The sequence below is a fragment of the Bos grunniens genome, chromosome 23, assembly GCF_055505025.1.
Source record: "Bos grunniens cultivar Pamir isolate PY7600 chromosome 23, Bosgru_T2T1.0, whole genome shotgun sequence".
NCBI classification, from domain to species: Eukaryota; Metazoa; Chordata; class Mammalia; order Artiodactyla; family Bovidae; genus Bos; species Bos grunniens.
Genome location: NC_141187.1, coordinates 49,415,142 through 49,436,612, shown reverse-complemented (window position 1 = coordinate 49,436,612; position 21,471 = coordinate 49,415,142). Strand labels below are relative to the sequence as shown.

Sequence of the window (21,471 nt, the reverse complement as noted above, 5' to 3'; positions counted from 1 at the left end):
CTTCACAGTCCAACTCTCACATCCATACATGACCACAGGAAAAACCATAGCCTTGACTAGACGGACCTTTGTTGGCAAAGTAACATCTCTGCTTTTCAATATGCTATCTAGGTTGGTCATAACTTTTCTTCCAAGGAGTAAGCGTCTTTTAATTTCATGGCTGCAGTCACCATCTGCAGTGATTCTGGAGCCAAAAAAAAAATAATAATAATAAAGTCTGACACTGTTTCCACTGTTTCCCCATCTATTTCCCATGAAGTGATGGGACCAGATGCCATGATCTTAGTTTTCTGAATGTTGAGCTTTAAGCCAACTTTTTCACTCTCCACTTTCACTTTCGTCAAGAGGCTTTTTGTTTCTCTTCACTTTCTGCCATAAGGATGGTGTCATCTGCATATCTGAGGTTATTGATATTTCTCCCAGCAATCTTTATTCGAGCTTGTGCTTCTTCCAGCCCAGCGTCTCTCATGATGTACTCTGCATGTAAGTTAAATAAGCAGGGTGACAATATACAGCCTTGATGTACTCCTTTTCCTATTTGGAACCAGTCTGTTGTTCCATGTCCAGTTCTAACTGTTGCTTCCTGACCTGCATACAAATTTCTCAAGAGGCAGGTCAGGTGGTCTGGTATTCCCATCTCTTTCAGAATTGTCCACAGTTTATTGTGATCCACACAGTCAAAGGCTTTGGCATAGTCAATAAAGCAGAAATAGATGTTTTTCTGGAACTCTGCCAGCGGATGTTAGCAATTTCATCTCTGGTTCCTCTGCCTTTTCTAAAACCAGCTTGAACATCAGGAAGTTCACAGTTCATGTATTGCTGAAGCCTGGCTTGGAGAATTTTAAGCATTACTTTACTAGCGTGTGAGATGAGTGCAATTGTGTGGTAGTTTGAGCATTCTTTGGCATTGCCTTTCTTTGGGATTGGAATGAAAACTGACCTTTTCCAGTCCTGTGGCCACTGCTGAGTTTTCCAAATTTGCTGGCATATTGAGTGCAGCACTTTCACAGCATCATCTTTCAGGATTTGAAATAGCTCAACTGGAATTCCATCACCTCCACTAGCTTTGTTCGTAGTGATGCTTTCTAAGGCCCACTTGACTTCACATTCCAGGATGTCTGGCTCTAGGTCAGTGATCACACCATCGTGATTATCTGGGTCAGGAAGCTCTTTTTTGTACAGTTCTTCTGTGTATTCTTGCCACCTCTTCTTGATATCTTCTGCTTCTGTTAGGTCCATACCATTTCTGTCCTTTATCGAACCCATCTTTGCATGAAATGTTCCCTTGGTATCTCTAATTTTCTTGAAGAGACCTCTAGTCTTTCCCATTCTGTTGTTTTCCTCTATTTCTTTGCATTGATCACTGAAGAAGGCCTTCTTATCTCTCCTTGCTAGTCTTTGGAACTCTGCATTCAGATGCTTATATCTTTCTTTTTCTCCTTTGCTTTTCGCTTCTCTTCTTTTCACAGCTATTTGTAAGTCCTCCCCAGACAGCCATTTTGCTTTTTTGCATTTCTTTTCCATGGGGATGGTCTTGATCCCTGTCTCCTGTACAATGTCATGAACCTCCATCCATAGTTCATCAGGCACTCTATCAGATCTAGTCCCTTAAATCTATTTCTTACTTCCACTGTATAATCATAAGGGATTTGATTTAGGTCATACCTGAATAGTCTAGTGGTTTTCCCCACTTTCTTCAATTTCAATCTGAATTTGGCAATAAGGAGTTCATGAACTGAGCCACAGTCAGCTCCTGGTCTTGTTTTTGCTGACTATATAGAGCTTCTCCGTCTTTGGCTGCAAAGAATATAATCAATCTGATTTCGGTGTTGACCATCTGGGGTGATGTCCATGTGTAGAGTCTTCTCTTGTGTAGTTGGAAGAGGGTGTTTGCTATGACCAGTGCGTTCTCTTGGCAAAACTCTATTAGCCTTTGCCCTGCTTCATTCCGTACTCCAGGGCCAAATTTGCCTGTTACTCCAGGTGTTTCTTGACTTCCTACTTTTGCATTCCAGTCCCCTATAATGAAAAGGACATCTTTTTTGGGTGTTAGGTCTAAAAGGTCTTGTAGGTCTTCATAGAGCCATTCAACTTCAGCTTCTTCAGCGTTATTGGTTGGGGCATAGGCTTGGATTACTGTGATATTGAATGGTTTGCCTTGGAAAGAAACAGAGATCATTCTCTCGTTTTTGAGATTGCATCCAAGTACTGCATTTCAGACTCTTTTGTTGACCATGCTGGCATACAGGGGGGGTCTTAATTCCCCAACCAAAGATGGAACCCCCACCCTCTGCAGTGGAAGCACCAGAGTCTTATTAATCACTGGACCGCTAGGAAATTTCCCTCAGTTGTTCTTAGGAGATGCGTAAGTGAAGTTGCTCAGTCGTGTCCAACTCTTTGCGACTCCATGGACTATAGCCTACCAGGCTCTTCCGTCCATGAAATTTTCCAGGCAAGAGTACTGGAGTGGGGTGCCATTTCCTTCTCCAGGGTATCTTCCCCACCCAGGGATGAAACCTGGGTCTCACGCATTGCAGGCAGACGCTTTACCACCTGAGCCACCAGGGAATCAGTGTGCGGGACCGTGTGTATGGAGAGAGTGGGAGATAGGCCAAGTATTAGCAATTAATAAGCGGAGGATGGCTACGTGAATGCTCATTGTACAATTCTTTAAACTTTCCTGTTGCTATAAGCCTTTTTTTTTTTTTTTTTAATGGCGGGGACGTGGGATTGTTGATTGGATAACACCTTTGGGAGAAGGCCAAGGGTAAATGCATACAGAGTGAGTGAAAGTCACTCAGTCCTGTCAGACTCTTTGCCACCCCATGGACTGTAGCCTGCCAGGCTCCTCTGTCCATGGGATTCTCCAGGCAAGAATATGGAGAGGGCAGCCATGCCCTCCTCCAGGGGATCTTCCTGATCCAGGGATCGAACCTGGGTCTCCCGCACTGCAGGCGGATTCTTTACCGTCTGAGCCCCCAAGGAAGCCCAATACATCCAGAAAGCGGGTGAAAACAGCCACTTCAGGAAAAAACCGGAAGAGACCTCTCAAACGCCCCACTTCCCGGGCCGTTTCCCTATTGGCGGTTCCAGTCACGTGGCAGAGTGGCCCCGCCCCTGCCCCAGAAGCCCGTGCGTGCGCACGCGCCGCCCGCAGTCTCTTAGCTTCTTCCGGGAGCGGGCACTGGCGGTGGAGGCCATGGAGGCCGAGCTTCCCCCGGTGGAAGAGCGACGGCGGCTGCGGGAGGAGCTGAGCGAGTTCGTGGAGAGCTGCCGGCGGACGCTGGAGGAGGTGACGGCGTCGCTGGGCTGGAGCCTGGACCGGCTGGAGCCCGGGGAGGAGGCGGCGGCGGCCGAGGTGAGAGGACCGCGGGGCCGTCGGCGGCGGGCAGGGCGCAGCGTCTGCAGGGCCAAGAGGGGGAGCGCGCGGGACTCGGGGGCTGTAGCCTCCCGGTCGCTCGCACCGCTCCCGGGGAAGCCGAGGAATCGCGGCGGGCCTGCAGTGAGATAAGCGGGCAGGCCTGGGGTGCTGCTTGGCGGCTTGCCGTGTCCTCCGCGCGTGGATTCCGCCTTGGCACCAGATTCGGGGTCGGGAGAACTGGGGAGTTGATGGGAAACAGTAGAAACAGTGACAGACATTATTTTGGGGGTCTCCAAAATCACTGCAGACAGTGACTGCAGCCATGAAATTAAAAGACGCTTGCTCCTTGGAAGAAAAGCTATGACCAACCTGGACAGCATGTTAAAAAGCAGAGAAGTTACTTTGCCAACAAAGGTCCTTCTAGTCAAAGCTATGGTTTTTCCAGTAGTCATCTATGGATGTGAGAGTTGGACAATAAAGAAAGCTGAGTGCCGAAGAATTGATGCTTTTGAACTGTGGTGTTGGAGAAGACTCTTAAGAGTCCCTTGGACTGCAAGGAGATCCCAAGAAGTCCATCCTAAAGGAAATCAGTCCTAAAAATTCATTGGAAGGACTGGTGTTGAAGCTGAAGCTCCAATACTTTAGTCTCCTGATGCTAAGAACTGATTCATTTGAAAAGACCCTGATGCTGGGAAAGATTGAAGGCAGGAGAAGGGGATGACAGAGGATGAGATGGTTAGATGGCATCACCGACTCAGTGTACATGAGTTTGAGTAAACTCTGGGAGGGTGATGGACAGGAAGGCCTGGTGTGCTGCAGTCCGTGGGGTGGCAAAGCATTGAACACGACTGAGTGACTGGACTGAACTGAATCAGGTTCTGTGTCTGGAGAAGTGGGGAGTTGCGGGTCGCCTTCCTCTGCCACGAGATGGTGCACCTCTGACAGGGGTGGCAGCATTCTAGGACTATTGAAGGATTCGGTACCAGCAGCTCTCCCGGACGTTAGGATTGCTTTGGGAAGAGACATAGGCAAGTGTGTTAGGGTCAGCAATCGTGATCTTTAAAAATATGCATATTATTTACTTTGGCTGCGGCAGGCCTTAGTTGGAGGCACGCAAGCTCTTAGTTGCAGCATGTGGGATCTAGTTCCCAAGCCAGGGATCGAACCCGGGCCCCCTGAATTGGGAGCAGAGTCTTAGCCACGGGGACGACCAGGGAAGATTGGGAGCACAGAGTCCTAGCCACGGGGACCACCAGGGAAGGCCTCAGTTGTTGTTGTTTTTAATGAGATGAAAGGAAGTGCTCATGTGGCATCATACTTCATGAGGCCTTCATGAGGCCTACTATGCTTTACGGGTTTATGATTTTTTAAAAAACCCTTTCATTGTTTGGAGGTATAATTGAAGCTGTGAATTCCGTTGAGTGTAGCCTCCCAGGCCTTTCCACATCACTGTGCTCCCAGCAATGTAGTAAATTTAGATTTCTTTTATTAACAGTTAAGTAGCTCTTTGTTTATGTCACATACTGTACATTACCTCCTTTAGTACTCACAATGACCCTATGAGGTAGGTCCCCTCAGCCACCTTTTACAGATGAGAAAACGAACCGAGAGAGGTGAGCATTTGTCCCAGGACTCGTTGCTGTTAAGTGGTAGTCAGGATGGGAACCCAGGCATTCTACCCCTGAGAGTCTTGTGTGCCTCATTGCTTTGCTGCCTCTCTACAACTCCACTCTAAAATTCCGAAATTCTTGGGAGTTCTGCAGTGGTCCGGTGGTTAAGGCTGCCTTCCAGTGCAGGGGTGTGGGTTCAGTCTCTAGTGAGGGGACTAAGGTTTCACATGCTGTGGGGTGTGGCCAGGAGTTAAAAAATAAAATGAAATTCTGATAATCAGTTGTGGGTGTGCATCTCATGTTTGCAAAACCAACACCTGATATTCAGGAGAGTGACTGGCATAAAGATCCTGGTAAGCGGCATTGCTAATTCCTAGACCAGTGCAGTACAGAAAGGCGGTGAATCTTCACTTCTCTGCTGGAGTGCTTTCATCCTGTAACTGAGTGCACAGCAGTCAGTTTCTACCCTCCAGTGACTGCTGGTGGTGAGGGGGATACAGAGAGTAGCCGCTGTGTGCTACAGTGTGAAAAAGTCTGTGAAGGGTGAGTCAGGATGGCTGTAGGGCATGCGGGTTATTGTAGGCTCTGGGGTGGACGGCCACAGCTTCCTTTGTAAGGTGAATTCTAAACTGACAGATGAAAGGAGCTAAATTAGCTAGGTGCAGCACAGAGAAAGCGTCAACCGCATGGGTAGAAATCCAGAGATAAGGCTATGCACAGAACAGGAAACCTTTGGAAGTTAAACATAGCTAAGAGAGCTTGGGATGTGGGGGAAGAGGGGAACAGTGGCTGGTGGGGGCCAGAGCTTAAAGGTCCTTGTACAGCTGTGTTGAAGAATCTATATGTGTGTGTGTGTGTATATATATATATATATATTTTTTTTTTTTTTTAAATGAGAACAGTAGGGGGAGACATGAAAGTACTTGAAGCCAAAGTGTTAGTTGCTCAGGCAACTAAATTTTAATTTAATAAAATTATAACTGCTTATGTTTATTGAATGTGTGCTATTTACCAGGCCCTGTCTGAATTGCTTTATGTGTATGAATTCAGGTATAATTTATTTAATCTTCACCGTAGCTCTGTGTGAGTAGTCCTGCTGTTAGACCCATTTTACAGATGAAGAAACTGAGAGAAAGGAAGGCTCCTGACCTTGACTACGTTCGTACGGTCATTAAGTGGCAGGCCTCGGACGCACCCTAGCTGTGGTGTGGAGAATGGAGGCAGAGGGAGCAGATGGCAGGGGCTCTTGTCATCTTGGATGGAGAGGACAGGGTCCTGCAGGGACTGGGGCAGGGGCGGGGATTATGGGTAAGGACCTCCGAGTTCCTCAGGGGGAGATGGTCAGTGAGGTTGTCCAGGCAGTGAGCGTACATACATCTTTCAGGAGGTGGGCTTTGAAGGGTTGGAGCGGGACAGAGGCTGTAAGGGGTAAAGAGAACCAGGGAGGTTGTTTTTTAACGTGTACGTACACTCACACGGGAAGTGGGGTGGAGAGGCTTACAGAAGAGGATGCAAAACATTTACTGGGATGGTTATTTCTTGAAAAATGATGTACCTTTTCCTTTGCTTCTGTTTGATCTTTATAGGATGAAGTTGCGATATGCCCGTATGATTCCAATCACCACATGCCTAGATCGTCTTTAGCAAAGCACATGATGTCTTGTAGATTGAGGAAACTGGGCTACACCAAAGAGGAAGAGGTACCGTATATTTATCATGTGTATGTCATGTGGTTCATGCGTTAGTAAATCCTCACAGTGTGGAAGGTGTAGTGTGAGGTTTTCTGAGAAAATAATAGTCATTTGTGAGGTGCAGTGGGATTTGCCTTGTTTTGCAAATGATTGCAAGAAATGCTTAAATGATACTAAACCTATTGTTGGTTTATGTCAAATATTAAAGTAATCATCTGATACTGAAGGACATTAAAATTTGTTTATTTTTTTTTTTTACCATTTAGGATAAAATGTATAATTCTGACTTTTTCTATGAGAATGCGAACGTACCTTCAATTACTTTGAGTAAGTATTATTATAATTTTTAAATGTCTTAGTGAAGCTGTATGTGTATAGGTATTTATATTCATTTTTGAATTATCAGAAGAGTGGGCTTTGTAAGTATCCTGATGATTGATTAAGAAAGGTATTGCTTACAGTGACACTGGTTTACTCAATCTGAGATTTAGAGACCAGGTTTATAATGCACACCAGAAATCCTCTAGAGCATCCTACAATAGGGCACACGCCTGCCTTCTTGGTTATAACAAAACCTGGCCACACACATACGTTGAAGATAGAGCCAAGGATGGAAATGTGTTCTGAGTGTTCACCGATTACACAGAGATTAAAATCTTGGGCTCTGGAATCAGAATGCCTCATTTAACTAATTCTGTCACTAATAGTTGTGTGGCTTTCAGTAAGGTAATTAACCGATTTTTTGCGTAGATTTCTTTGTAAAATAGGAGTGATGCTAATAACACCTGTAAGGAGGATTAAATATCACATATGTAATATGGTTATCATACTGCCTGACACTTAGCTGGGATTCACGAAATGTTAGATATTACACTGGTTGCTAAAATTTGCGGCCGCAACTGCTGCGTGCTTGATTATATTAATAGTGTTTTCTGAACTGCTCGAAGTCTGGTTACTTATTGGATTCTGGTGGATCAGAAAGAATTCTGCATTCAGATGACCACAGCAGCAACGTGGGTTTTAAGATTCTGGAATGTTTCTCAGTGTGCCCAGAGAGCTTGGATTATTGGAACCTAGTTAATAATTCCATTGTGGACACTGATGATTCATGTTGTGTTTATGGATTTTTTTTTTTTGACAGATAAGGACTCACAATTCCAGATAATTAAACAAGCTAGAGCTGCAGTTGGAAATGATGGTGATTATTATAATCAAAGTAAGTGGCATCATAGTTTGAGCTAATTAGTTAGACTGTTTTTCTTCCGTAGCGCATATCACTAATTTTCAAGAGAAATCTTGTGAAAACAGTTATGTGGAATAGGTTAAGCTTTCCATCTGACATTAGACTAAGTATTTGGTGTCAAATAAATGCCCTGAGTAGACTGTCTCACCCTGAGATTTCCGCTCTCTTGAGCACTGTTATTGTTGTTACTGTTTAGTTGCTTAGTCGTGTCTGGTTCTTTGAGACTGCATGGATTCTGGCCTGCCAGGCTCCTCTGTCCATGAGATTTCCCAGGCAAGAATCCTGGAGTGGGTTTCCATTTGCTTCTCCAGCAGATCTTCCCGACCCAGGCATTGAATCCCCATCTCCTGCATTGCAGGCAGATTTTTTTCCACCGAGCCACCTGGGAAGCCCCTCTCGAGAATTAGCCCGATGTTACATGTAAGGATGTTGAAGTGCAACATGAGAGGAAAGGCTCAGGCTGAGGAAGACCCAGCCCCGTCCCTGCCCCTCGTAGTGAAGCACGGACAGTGTTAGATGTACAATTTCAGAGGGTTGTGGGTACCTGGTGCCCAGCTTTGGAAGCTGGGGTAAGAGATGCTACCTAGGACTTCACTTCAGCAGAGACAAGCTTAGAATTTTAAGTTTCAGCTTTTAGGAAATTGGAAGAACTTCATCCTTCAAAATCATAGAAGTAAATGGGTAAATGGAATTAATAGATTTCTGACTCTAGGTAGAACATCCAGCCAAACCCTGACTGGCTCCTTTGATAAAGGTTCTCAGTTGTCTTTGAGCTTTCTGAAGGTACCTTTCTCTGAGTACCTAACCTTTTTCTTCCTTGTTTATGTTTAAGGTCATGACCCTGTTGTTGTACGCCAGTATCTGGGCTCAGTTTCTCCCTCGATCGCATTGTGGCTTTGGAGGGAGGAAGTCTGTTAGTCTCAGTGTGTTGGTAGCAGCCAGAAGCATGTTTCCTGTGTTTGCTGTTTTGAAGGATCCATGTAGTTCCAGGTGTTACTCTTTGAGAGGGATGTTTGACTCTCATCTAACTCAAAGAGATACTGAGCTGTGGTCAGTTAAGCCTTTTTTGGCCATTATTCAGTTAAGACCCAGTTAAAAAGTAGAGGATTTTATTTGTGTGTTTTGGGAGAAGTTACTAGTTTTAACTTTATTTGATCTTAGCTAGTGAGATTTACTGAATTTATTTTATCTGCTCCAGCATCTGTTTTTTTCAGATAAGGAAATAAACCCTGTCCAGCAGAGGTGATGAAAGAAATTTTGGGGTGCTTGTTCTAAAGTTCCTCAATACTTTGCTATTTTAGAAGAGATTCTTTTTGTTTTGTTTTTTTTTCCAAAGCGCTCTTGTGTATTTCATTTCTCTTTGACATCATAGTTGTGATAGGTTAGACAAGTATTTTCTCTTCCATATTAGGTGAAGAAATAGAGGAACACAGAAGTGAGTTAACACTTTTGTGCTTTAATACAAGCTGGATTGAAAACCTAGCTCTGAATTTTGTGGATTTGAACGTTGAATTTGGTTCTTTACAAAAGCAAACAGTTACTTTAAATGAATAGTTCTTTCAGTAGATAAAAGGAACTTTGATTTTGGATTTTTGTACTGTCTTAATATTTAATTAATTGTTAAGGACAACTTGTTATATCATCTGTAATCCTCTTTTTAAAACTTTTTTTCATTTTATGTACAGCTCTGCAATTTCTCAATAGAGATGATTTTTTGTGGCCCACTTATGTCTTACACATTTAAAACTTTTTACCCCAGGACAAAAATCTCTTTAATATCTCATTGATGTTTACTTTGAAGGAATGACTAACATGAGCAGCTTTACATTTTCCATATAATTAATATTTTGTTGGTTATGTACTAAATTTTAAGTTTCTTATATTTTCATTTCATTGGTCATATCAGGCCCAAACTCAAGGTATAGAATTCTCAACCTGTTAATTTTTGTCAAAGCTTGAACAGGCATTAGATCTACCTATTTACTTTCAGATGTAGTTATGTTGGAATAAACAGTCATTTTATATTTGATGATCTTTTTCCTTCAATATTAAAAATTCAAGTCGCTGTACTTGAATTTCATGACATCTGTGTGGCTGGTGGCCATGATTTGAACATGAGTTATCGGGCTAAAGCATCCTAAAGAGATGGAGATGACGGTTCTAACCCTGATCTTTTTCTCCCACTTGTGAGACTTCAGTGAATCATTTTATCTGTAACAGCCTCATTTCTGCGTCTCATGTTAGGAAATTGACTTAGTATGAATTCTTCACAAGATTCTGAATCCGTATCTTCGACACAAGTTAATATTTAATACTGTTAAATACATCATTATTTAATGTTGACATTATTGATATTTCATATTGTATTTCACGCACGTGATGGCCGCCAGGACTAACGGAAGAATGAGAGCCCAGTTACCGAGAAAGTGGAGTGGTTTCAGTCTGGGGTGATGGCAGAGTTCTGGCGGTGGGCAGAACTGACGGTGCGAGTAGGAAGGGCGTGCTGACTGCCGCCGAGCTCTCCACCCAAAATGGGTCAGATGGCAGATTCCACGTTGTGTCTATTTTATGGCAATTTTTCAAAACTATTCTTAAAAAAGTACATAGAGGGTCACAGTTAGTATGACGACAGCTCATTCAGATAGATCTCCAAATCTTACAGAAACTTCATCTGAACTTTTTACGTTTTGTGGAAATGTGAGCTTCTTTATTTTTTTCTTTTGTCAGAAATATCTATGTTCTGAATGATTTGAATGCCGTTTGTTGTTTAACTTTTCCTGTACTTTTTCTTTTTCAGTAATTGGGGTGAGTATAAAGAGGAATTAGGAACCTGAATGTACTCCTTATTTAAAGATATGCAGTATCCTTTTTGCAAATGATATCCTTTTAAAAGTATCATTCAAATTTCTAAACTTTATCTTAATCACTGTCAAAACATTATAGTGTTGACTTGGAATTTTAGTTGAATTTCAAAGACTTTAAGTATCAGTCTTGACCAGACAGAAATTTTAAGATGAATAAAGAAAACTCCAAAATACTTTAAGGAGGAAGTTACACTTCTTTGCTTACAAAGAACAGGCAAAGGTTTGTGTGCAACGTGTTTTAAAATACATCAGTGTTCTTTTCATCTTTGTTTTTCTTCCAAAATATGTAGCCTATAATCATATAAATTAGGTTTATCAAAGATAACTCACTTTTGTATTACTAAATGAAGTGTTCAAAGTCTGGCTGCATAGAGGGGCTTTTCCTCGTGTTTGCCAGAATTAGAGTAGGAGGGATTGACAGTGGGGAACCCTTCCTGCCCGCTAATTCAGAACCTCTTACTAGTAAGATCGTTACCCGTCATGCTGTTACTGCACGCCCCCGGTTCAGTGTAGCTCTCCTGGTAACTTAGAGCCTGTGACGTCGTCCCTCTTCTCGCGCGTCACCCTTAGTTCATGGTGGGCTCGCATGTGAATTCTTGCTTTGCCACTTCGTAAGTATCTGAGAAGAGCTACTGGTTATATATTGCCCTGTGAACCTGAGTGATGACTTTAGGGTGACCTGGCAAACATTAAAAGGATTCCTTTAGTAGCTGGTGTTCTTTGTTTGCATTCATGGATAATGAAGTCTAGAAAGAATCTTTTTAAATTGCTTTATTTACAGTTACAGTAATTTTTTATTTCTTTGAGAAAATTTGAATCTCAAAACTTTTCTTCAATGTTTAATACATCGTATCAAGGTATTGTATTTACTTTTTTTCATTAATGAGCAGATTATAGAAAGTTCTGTGATTTTGGGGGGATGGGGCACTTGCTGTTGACAACTTTCTTCAGTGTGGTGAAGCCAACCTGCTGCTGCTTCTGAAAATTAAAAGAAGTTTTAGTCTCAGTCTGCCTGTCTCTGATCTGAGGAAGTTTGGGATTTCTGCCCCTTGGTCCGTAGCTCTAAGTCATTGCCCAAATGGGATATATTTTGACTGAACCATATCGCTTGGTGTCTCATAAATATGTTTTTAACACATTTTTTGTATTTCTATATTTTATTTTCAAGGGGGCTGTAATGTGTATTTCCTATTAAAATCATTTTCCTTCACCTTTTGTGCGGAAAAGCGTATATAGAGAAAATTCATATCTACTTTTACAGTATGGGGAACCTTTTAAAAGTTTTTTTTTTTTTTATCAATGGGCAAATTGTCTTACGGTTATTACTGTTGCCTTCATGGGATCTGTCCTAACACTGTCGGGGGGAATAGCCCACACCCACGTCCGCCCTTTCTGTGGATGCAGCATTCGGGATAGAGTCAGTGTTGGCCATTAGCACACAGGTGGCTGTTCTGCATGTTCAGGGACTGCTACGAAAACAAATGGCTTGTGTTAATTAAACGTCACATTGTTACCGTGCACGTTTAAAGGTGAGTATCGTGGGTCGTAAATCCAGAGCTTCATGTATTATTTATCCTTGTGATCTTATTTTTACTCTAGGGCTGTATTCTTCATTGCCTATTGAAGTTCCTCTGAATCACAAACGGTTTGTTTGTGATCTCACTCAAGCCGATCGTCTTGCCCTCTACGATTTTGTAGTCGAGGAAACAAAGAAAAAACGCTCAGATTCTCAAATTATCGAAAATGACAGCGATCTCTTTGTAGACTTGGCTGCCAAAGTCAATCAAGGTTTGAGATGAATATCTTAGTTTTCTATTTCTTAATTGTCATTTCGTCCTTTAAGTGTCATTAAGATGATTTGTCAGGCCATTTTGAGTTGGAATAGGATGGTTCTGTATCATCTGATATTAACATATGTTAAGGTGTTTACTTAGTACTTGAAATTTTGTTCTCTGATTGTTACACCATGCATACCTTTCTTCCGTAAGAATGTTACTTAGAACTGGGCTGTTACTTTAATCTCTGTACTTAAAACACTCTTTATGTTCAACTAATGGCTAGAGAAAAGGAATGATATAAAATAGTCCATTTATACAACATAAAATTTTTGAAGTGCTACATTAAAATATAAAATATCAGATGATTATGGTGTTCCTTCCCTCTAATTCATAAGAATTTAGAGTTTCTGATGATGTAATAATTTTATTTTGTTCTTTTATTAGATAATAGTCGAAAAAGTCCAAAATCTTACCTTGAAATCCTGGCAGAAGTGAGAGATTACAAAAGAAGACGCCAGTCCTATAGAGCTAAGAACGTTCACATAACCAAGAAGTCATACACCGAGGTAAGTTCTGCATGATTGTGTACAGCCTTGTTGAACACAGAGGTTTCCCGTACGCAGTCATTGCCTGTCCCGTGGTTTCCACAGTTGCCGAGAGGTTTTCTGAGAGGACGAGGCTCCATTGTGGTCACGTCTGATTTGTATTTGCTCCATCACATTCAGACCCAGCCTTCACCAGGCAAAGGCTCTCCAGGGTACAAAGACCTTACGTAAAGAGGTTGTACAGTCTTACAAAAATAATGCTTTTGAGAAAGTGATACTGCATCATGATGAGAACATAGATTTTGGCTGTAGACAGACCCAGGCTTGAGTTTTGATTCTGTAATTTATTACTGTCTGTTTGACCTGGGCAAATGATTTGAGCTTTTTAAGATTGAGATTTTTTTCATTTTTGCAGGGTTATCGTGAGATGTAATGGAAATAATGCTTATGGACAAAGGAATTTTTAATAAATAGCTTTTTTTGGCAGAAACTTAGTCCTTTTATGTACTAAACATTTGGGCTTAAGAAGTGTTTGGTATAAATTATTTGTAACTTACAGTATTATGTATATAATAAAATTTAAGTGTGTTGCTGCTACTGCTGCTAAGTCGCTTCAGTCGTGTCCGACTCTGTGTGACTCCATAGATGGCAGGCCACCAGGCTCCCCCGTCCCTGGGATTCTCTAGGCAAGAACACTGGAGTGGGTTGCCATTTCTTTCTCCAGTGCATGAAAGTGAAAAGTGAAAGTGAAGTTGCTCAGTTGTACCCAACTCTTCGCAACCCCATGGACTGCAGCCTACCAGGCTCCTCCGTCCATGGGATTTTCCAGGCAAGAGTACTGGAGTGGGGTGCCATTGCCTTCTCCGTTAAGTGCATTAATCCGTGATTTAATTGCTAAGTTGTGTCCCTGACTCTTCGACCCCATGACCTGTGCCCCACCAGGCTCCTCTGTCCATGGGGTTTCCCAGGCAAGGATACTGGATTCCTCCTCCAGGGAGGAATACCTCCCTGGTATACCTCCAGGGTATCTTCCCGACCCAAGGAGTGAACCCCATCTCCTGCACTGGTAGGTGGATTCTTTACCACTGAGCCACCAAGGAAGCCCGTTATCTGCATATGATCTCTGTTTATTTTACACCCACTCACTCCCTCTCTCCTCCTGCCCCAGCAGTCGGTGGTCTGGGAGCAGATCCCGGATGTCTTTCATCTGTAAAAACGTCCATGTTTCCCACCCTTTTAGTGGTTTATCGTATCTCAGTGGCCTCCAACGTACAGATGAGTTGCGCTACTGCAGACGACACAGGACTCGCTCGTGTGTGTCCTTCTCCCAGATCACCCAGGGTTGACTCGTGCCCCCTTCCTGCGTGTGCACTCTGTCTTTCTGCGCATGATTTCTAAACTCTTCAGGCTGAGTTAACACGTGTCATGATCGTGTGCCCCTGAATCCTCAGTGTGTTGCCTGTTTATGTTTCCTAGACTCCACACCTCCCACAGTCCGCCGTATCGTAGCTCTCTGGAAATGTTTAACTGATCGCGAGCAGTACCGTCTGCTTGTTTCTCAAGCAGCTTTCTTACCTGGCAGTTGGTTCCCCCCCGCCCGCAGGTGATCCGGGACGTGATCAACGTGCATATGGAGGAGCTGAGCAGCCACTGGCAGGAGGAGCAGGAGAAGGAGGCAGATGGGGCGGACAAGTATGTCGTCGTGTCTCGGTGGAAGCGGTCCTCTGTCAAGTCTGTTGACTGTCACTGTCCAGCTGGGTCCGAGCACCTCTAAGACCAGTCACAGCACACTGTGATTCATCCAGAGGCTTCTTCCTCTTCCTCTTTCCACAGTCGTAAAACATACCATGCAGAGCTGTGTTTCTTTGCCTGTCCTCTTACTGGAGTGCAAGATTATGCATATTTACTTGGTCTCTGCTATAGAATGTTGGGCTCGAGGCTGGTCTGTCGTGGAGACCAGTGGTTGAAACTAGTTGACGACCGTTCTTTCTGTCTCAGGAGCGAAGAAAGACGGTCGGCCTCAGTGGACTCGAGGCATTCTGGGGGGAGCCACCTGGACGGCGAGTGTTCACGGCATAGACGGGACCGAAGTCGGAGCCCACACAGGCGGAAAAGAAATAAGGAAAAGGACAGAGGCTGGGACTCCCGGAGAAGGAAGGAGAGGTAAGCCCGGTGGGGCGTCGTTTGTTGCCGAGCTGTTTGCTTCTGACACATGGACAGTCCTTCCGTCACAGGCCATGTCGAGAAGATGGAGTGTGAGCACCGCGAGGTCCGGGAGCAAACAGCCTGTGAGGGTCCTTTACGTGTGTCCCGTTGTAGGGCAGCTGTCCACAGCTCTGCGGGCATGGCTCGGTCCGCCTGCTCGGACCTGGTTTCCCTTTGTCATTAACTGCTTCTCAGCAAGACACAGGAAAGGAATGTCTGGGCAGAAGGGTGGCCGCGTTGCAGAGGTGTTTGCCTGGGTCTTCCTTCCGTCCCTCAGTATCTGCCCCTCCCTTCCTGTTTTCCTGTCATCGTTCTTTCCTTCTCTTGCTAATCCCTCAGATAAAGGGCGTTACTGAGTCAGAGGAAGGCCCAGGCTTTATGGCACTCAGCTCGGCCCTTGTTGGGATTCCTGATAGAGGTTTGATCAGTGGGGAGATATAAAGTGATACTGAGATAATGCAGGTTGGCGGAGGCCTGTTCGTGTGTCCCAGCCGCTTAGTGGACACACGAATCACTCCGTGGACCTTAGCTTGGCCAGGTCTGCCCCTGGATTCACCTGTTTTCCGCTCTGCTCGCCTGCCCCCACACGTCTGTCCTGGTTGGCGATGACCGGCATCCATCCTCCTAAGCCAGAACTCGAGAGCTTGCTAGCTGCTGCCTCACTCCTCGCCGTCTGGGCTGGCTGTCATCGGTCCTGCGTGACGGGGCCCCTCTCACGCTCCCTGCCCCTCCGCCCTGAGCTCTGTCCTCTGGGAGTTTTCCTGGTTGTTCTGTCTCTATGCTGGTGCTGTATGGACCTGTCCCTCCCCAGCTGCTGGAGTGAGCATTCACCTCTCAGGGCCTTTCAGCAGCCGAATGCTCGTGGTTTACAGCAGCTCTCGAGGCCTCCGGGAGCAGGGCACTCGGCCCTCCACTCTGTGTTTTGCCCACACCCCTTGATTCCATAGCATCTGCCCTAGCCAGCCCGGGCCACGCACTGTTCCTCGTCCCCGCCGTGCCTCATCCGTGCCTTTCCACCTCCTGTTCTGCTGCCTCTTTGTTCTTTTAAACTCCTCCTCAGCCTTTAAGATGCAGCTTCGTCATTTCCGCGAAGCCTTTTTTTCCCCATCTTGTTGCCACTCTGCCCAGCACCTGCGTTTCATTGACCTTAAGTTATTTTTCTCCGTACTGGACTGAGCTCGTTGCAGGCAGGTCCGTGTCTTGTTTAGTGTCATTTGCACAGTGCTTGTCTAAAAGTAAGATCTTAAGTGGTATCTCTTCAGGATCAGTGGTGATCAGGAATCAGGCTTATTGGTTGAATAATTCTGCTCATCTTGTTATCATTCAATTCGTAGGTTTAAAGCTAGCTATGAGTTCAAAATGTGAAGTAGTTTCTTGGTAGTCCCTTTTGATTCATTTACTGAAGGATAACCTCTGGTCATTGCGTACACATCAACTCTTGATTAATTAAAGAAAATTGTGCTTTTTCTGGTTTCTTAGTTTTTCCTCCTCTTAAGTAATTTTTGACATGTCCAATCAGTCCCTGTTGACTGATACACGTTCAGATCAGATCAGTCGCTCAGTCGTGTCCAACTCTTCGCGACCCCATGAATCGCAGCACGCCAGGCCTCCCTGTCCATCACCAACTCCCAGAGTTCACTCAGACTCATATCCATCAAGTCAGTGATGCCATCCAGCCATCTCATCCTCTGTCGTCCCCTTCTCCTCCTGCCCCCAATCCCTCCCAGCATCAGAGTCTTTTCCAATGAGTCAACTCTTCGCATGAGGTGGCCAAAGTACTGGAGTTTCAGCTTTAGCATCATTCCTTCCAAAAAAATCCCAGGGCTGATCTTCAGAATGGACTGGTTGGATCTCCTTGCAGTCCAAGGGACTCTCAAGAGTCTTCTCCGACACCACAGTTCAAAAACATCAATTCTTCGGTGCTCAGCCTTCTCCACAGTCCAACTCTCACATCCATACATGACCACAGGAAAAACCGTAGCCTTGACTAGACAGACCTCTGTTGGCAAAGTAATGTCTCTGCTTTTGAATATGCTGTCTAGGTTGGTCATAACTTTCCTTCCAAGGAGTAAGCGTCTTTTAATTTCATGGCTGCAGTCACCATCTGCAGTGACTTTGGAGCCCAGAAAAATAAAGTCTGACACTGTTTCCACTGTTTCCCCATCTATTTCCCATGAAGTGATGGGACCGGATGCCATGATCTTTGTTTTCTGAATGTTGAGCTTTAAGCCAACTTTTTCACTCTCCACTTTCACTTTCGTCAAGAGGCTTTTGAGTTCCTCTTCACTTTCTGCCACGAGGGTGGTATCATCTGCATATCTGAGGTTATTGATCTTTCTCCCAGCAATCTTGATTCCAGCTTGTGCTTCTTCCAGTCCAGCATTTCTCATGATGTACTCTGCATATAAGTTAAATAAACAGGGTGACAATATACAACCTTGACGAACTCCTTTTCCTATTTGGAACCAGTCTGTTGTTCCATGTCCAGTTCTAACTGTTGCTTCCTGACCTGCATACAGATTTCTCAAGAGGCAGGTCAGGTGGTCTGGTATTCCCATCTCTTTCAGAATTTTCCACAGTTTCTTGTGATCCACACAGTCAAAGGCTTTGGCATAGTCAAGAAAGCAGAAATAGATGTTTTTCTGGAACTCTCTTGCTTTTTCTATGATCCAGCGGATGTTGGCAATTTGATCTCTGGTTCCTCTGCCTTTTCTAAAACCAGCTTGAACATCAGGAAGTTCATGGTTCACATATTGCTGAAGCCTGGCTTGGAGAATTTTGAGCATTACTTTACTAGCGTGTGAGATGAGTGCAATTGTGTGGTACTTTGAGCATTCCTCGGCATTGCCTTTCTTTGGGATTGAATGAAAACTGACCTTTTCCAGTCCTGTGGCCACTGCTGAGTTTTCCAAATTTGCTGGCATATTGAGTGCAGCACTTTGACAGCATCATCTTTCAGGATTTGAAATAGCTCAACTGGAATTCCATCACCTCCACTAGCTTTGTTCGTAGTGATGCTTTCTAAGTAAGGCCCACTTGACTTCACATTCCAGGATGTCTGGCTCTAGGTCAGTGATCACACCATCGTGATTATCTGGGTCGTGAAGATCTTTTTTATACAGTTCTTCTGTGTATTCTTGCCATCTCTTCTTAATATCTTCTGCTTCTGTTAGGTCCATACCATTTCTGTCCTTTATTGAGCTCATCTTTGCATGAAATGTTCCTTTGGTATCTCTGATTTTCTTGAAGACCCTGGTCTTTCCCATTCTGTTGTTTTCCTCTGTTTCTTTGCATTGATCGCTGAAGAAGGCTTTCTTATCTCTTCTTGCTATTCTTTGGAACTCTGCATTCAGATGTTTATATCTTTCCTTTTCTCCTTTGCTTTTCGCTTCTCTTCTTTTCACAGCTATTTGTAAAGCCAATAGTCTCAAAACCTAAACATGGATGATTTCCTTTAGTGAGGCTAAGTTGAGTGTCAGTAGGAAGTACTCTTTGAGACCCACCCTGAGGTGGGATGACCTGCAGGGAGCTGAGCTGGGAGCCGGGATACGGAGCTCAGAGCTCTGAGTTCCTCCTGTGACTCCAGAGTCCTTTTTGAAGTGAACTCTAAGGTCATCCACCTTGTACATATATTTTAAAGCACAGCTTTAAAAAAATCCATTTCCTGTATCCTCATCTCAGTTTTGTCCTGTATTTTTAGTGATGCTTTTTTTGCTTTACTCTTTTAAAAAAAAACCCCAAAACTGTTCTGTTTTAAATGCATGTTTTAACTTGCTCTGGTTTATATCTGATGTAAATACATTGCTGTGAACTATTATTTTAAAGCTTTGGTCATGTTTTTTCACCTCTTTCGTTTCAGGGATGGGGAAAGACATCACAGTCACAAAAGAAGAAAGCAAAAAATGTAAAGCGGAGTGTCTGTGCACACGGTAATTAGGCCTGGGCCCCGGTGACCAGCACGCTGGTGTCTGGCGTCATTGCTTTCAGTAGGAGCATGTGCTTGTCGGCCGTTCAGTGCTCATATCATTATTTTTCAATAAACACCTCTCACAGCATGAGTACATGATGATGCTCTAGGGCTTCGTTTTCCTAGTTGATCGCCTTTTGTTGCTGATTGTGTTTCATTGTCTTTTTTTTTGTATAATTTATGTATCAAAATATTCTTTAAAGTGTGTATTTAAGCTGTGTAACTAATAAATAAATGCATTCTTACTGTAGAAAATTAAAGCTTACAGATAAGGCCAAACAAGCCCTGGAGCACCACCTGTGGCCCCCTCGGGGGTAACGACTGGTGAACTGTAGCAGAGAAGAGAACCCAAATACGCATCAGAAGAGGAAGGGCAGACTCGTGATAGAGCAGCATATCAGACTTGAAGAGATAAACTGTATTATCATGAATAGATCTAAGAGACATGATGCTAAATGAAGAAAAGCAAGTTTCAGAAACACATCCAAGTTCCATCTGTGTAAAGAACAGCAGTGCACATTTCTGTGACTTCTTATATGTATATTAGTCACTCATTTGTGTCTGATTCGTTTGTGACCCTGTGGTTTGAAGCCCACCAGACTCCTCTGTCCATGGGGATTCTCCAGGCAAGAATACTGGAGTGGGTTGCCGTTCCCTTCTCCAGGGGAACTTCTCGGCCAAGGGATTGAACCCGGATCTCCTGCATTGGCAGGCAGATATTTTTACCATCTGGCCACCCTATATGTATGTAAATATATTTTTAAAGGTTCAGAAGAACTTTTAAACTCGACAGTGGTTACTTGAGGGAGGAGGTATAGATGGGAGAAAGGATGGGAACCAGGATTGGAAGGTGGTCAGAGGGAAGTTTAGCTTTATCCACAATTTTAATTATTCATGTTAATTTTTTAATAATGTAGTATTTGTGTTTCACTTGTTAATTAAAAATAACTGTCCTTTTTTTTTGTAAATCAGCTTTATTAAGGAACTGTTTACATATAATGAAATTCATTCACTTTAAGTGTACATTTCATTAAGTTTTGATAGACTTATGCCCCGCCTCCATGTAACCTTCATCTCAGTCAAAACAGAGAACGTTTCTGTCTCCCTCAGGTTCCCTCAGAGCCCTTTTCCCAGTTTCTCCACCAGCAGCCCTAGACAGACTCGGCTCTGGTTTTTGTTGCTATTGATGAGAAACGTCTTTCCCAGGATCCATGTAAACGGAACGCTCCTGCACGCTTCTGGCTGCCTCTGTACAGGTTGGTCTGAGCTGTGTCACACGACTGAAGCGACTTAGCAGCAGCCGCAGCCTGTCCTCCTCGTATTGTGCTGTACGCTGGATCGTTCAGGTGAAAGTTTGGCCTGAAATGTTAAACCTTGTACGTGAAGAGCGGTGTCTTGAATCCGGGGAACCCAAGTTAAAGATTCCCCAGTGAATTCCACATAGAAATAAAACCTTGATCATTTGAGTCTGTAATGGACAACGCCAGGAAGGTCGACTGTATCTAGATCCGATTGGCTGCTGGGCCAATGTATGGAAGAAGCACTGATTTATAAGGAGGGAATCACCTTACCAGTATGAAGCCCTGTTAGTGCCATTGTATGTAATTTCCAAGTGCAAAATTCACATTTAAAAGTCTTCAAAGACTTTGGAGTTGACATAATTTTGAGCTGTATGAAATTTCTGCTTTTGTAGGTCAGATCCATTTGATCAAGTTTCATGTAATATAACAGTTTGTTATGTTTGTTTGTTTGTTTGTTATGATTGTTGATTTGTTTTGATTTGTTGATTTGATTGATTTGATTTGTTTGTTATGATTTCAGTGACTTTACTAACTGGAAGACAGTTTACTAAAGAGTAAAACTGAAAGATGTATTTGGGCTTTTAGTGTGAGAGGGGGAAGAAGTGGGGGAGGTGGGACGGGAAAAATAGGATGGTGTGCGTGCTTTAATAGATCGCTTTAATGGATCGCTTTAATGGATCGCTAGATTCACTTGTGTGCAAGAAACTGCCAAGTTTTTGTTCAGGTGACTGTTTTGTTCAGGTGACTGTTCATGAGGTGTATCTGTATAGTCTACTTGTCTTTGGTTTTAGTATCAAGATAATGATGGCTGGGAAACTTCTTTCTCTCTTATCTGGGACTGTGAAAAATTGGTATCATTCCTTCTTCGGTGTTCGGTAGAATTTATAAGTGAAGCCATTTGGAACT

At 43.7% G+C, this 21,471-nt stretch overlaps 1 protein-coding gene across 4 annotated transcripts; it reads left to right on the top strand.

The window, feature by feature from the left end:
- Positions 1 to 3,168: 3,168 nt before the first annotated feature.
- SNRNP48 (small nuclear ribonucleoprotein U11/U12 subunit 48) lies at positions 3,169 to 21,131 on the top strand. 4 transcript variants are annotated; one of them, XM_086370900.1, is made up of 10 exons: positions 3,169 to 3,358; positions 6,558 to 6,671; positions 6,929 to 6,989; positions 7,804 to 7,878; positions 12,369 to 12,557; positions 12,992 to 13,113; positions 14,696 to 14,784; positions 15,091 to 15,255; positions 19,157 to 19,226; positions 20,375 to 21,131. In XM_086370900.1, the coding sequence occupies exons 1-9, from the start codon at positions 3,200 to 3,202 to the stop codon at positions 19,203 to 19,205; spliced, it is 1,023 nt and encodes a 340-aa protein (XP_086227026.1). In that variant the 5' UTR covers positions 3,169 to 3,199; the 3' UTR covers positions 19,206 to 19,226; positions 20,375 to 21,131. The 4 variants fall into 4 exon arrangements, with proteins under 4 accessions (XP_086227026.1, XP_086227025.1, XP_086227024.1 ...); XM_086370899.1 differs by having other exon boundaries at positions 19,526 to 21,006; XM_086370898.1 differs by having other exon boundaries at positions 19,516 to 21,006.
- Positions 21,132 to 21,471: the final 340 nt, after the last annotated feature.

Excerpts from the sequence above, each read along its gene's own strand:
- SNRNP48 (XM_086370900.1), top strand. The coding sequence starts at position 3,200 with ATGGAGGCCGAGCTTCCCCCGGTGGAAGAGCGACGGCGGCTGCGGGAG. Across the intron at positions 3,359-6,557 it reads AGGAGGCGGCGGCGGCCGAG|GATGAAGTTGCGATATGCCC; the intron begins GTGAGAGGACCG and ends TGATCTTTATAG. Across the intron at positions 15,256-19,156 it reads TCCCGGAGAAGGAAGGAGAG|GGATGGGGAAAGACATCACA; the intron begins GTAAGCCCGGTG and ends CTTTCGTTTCAG.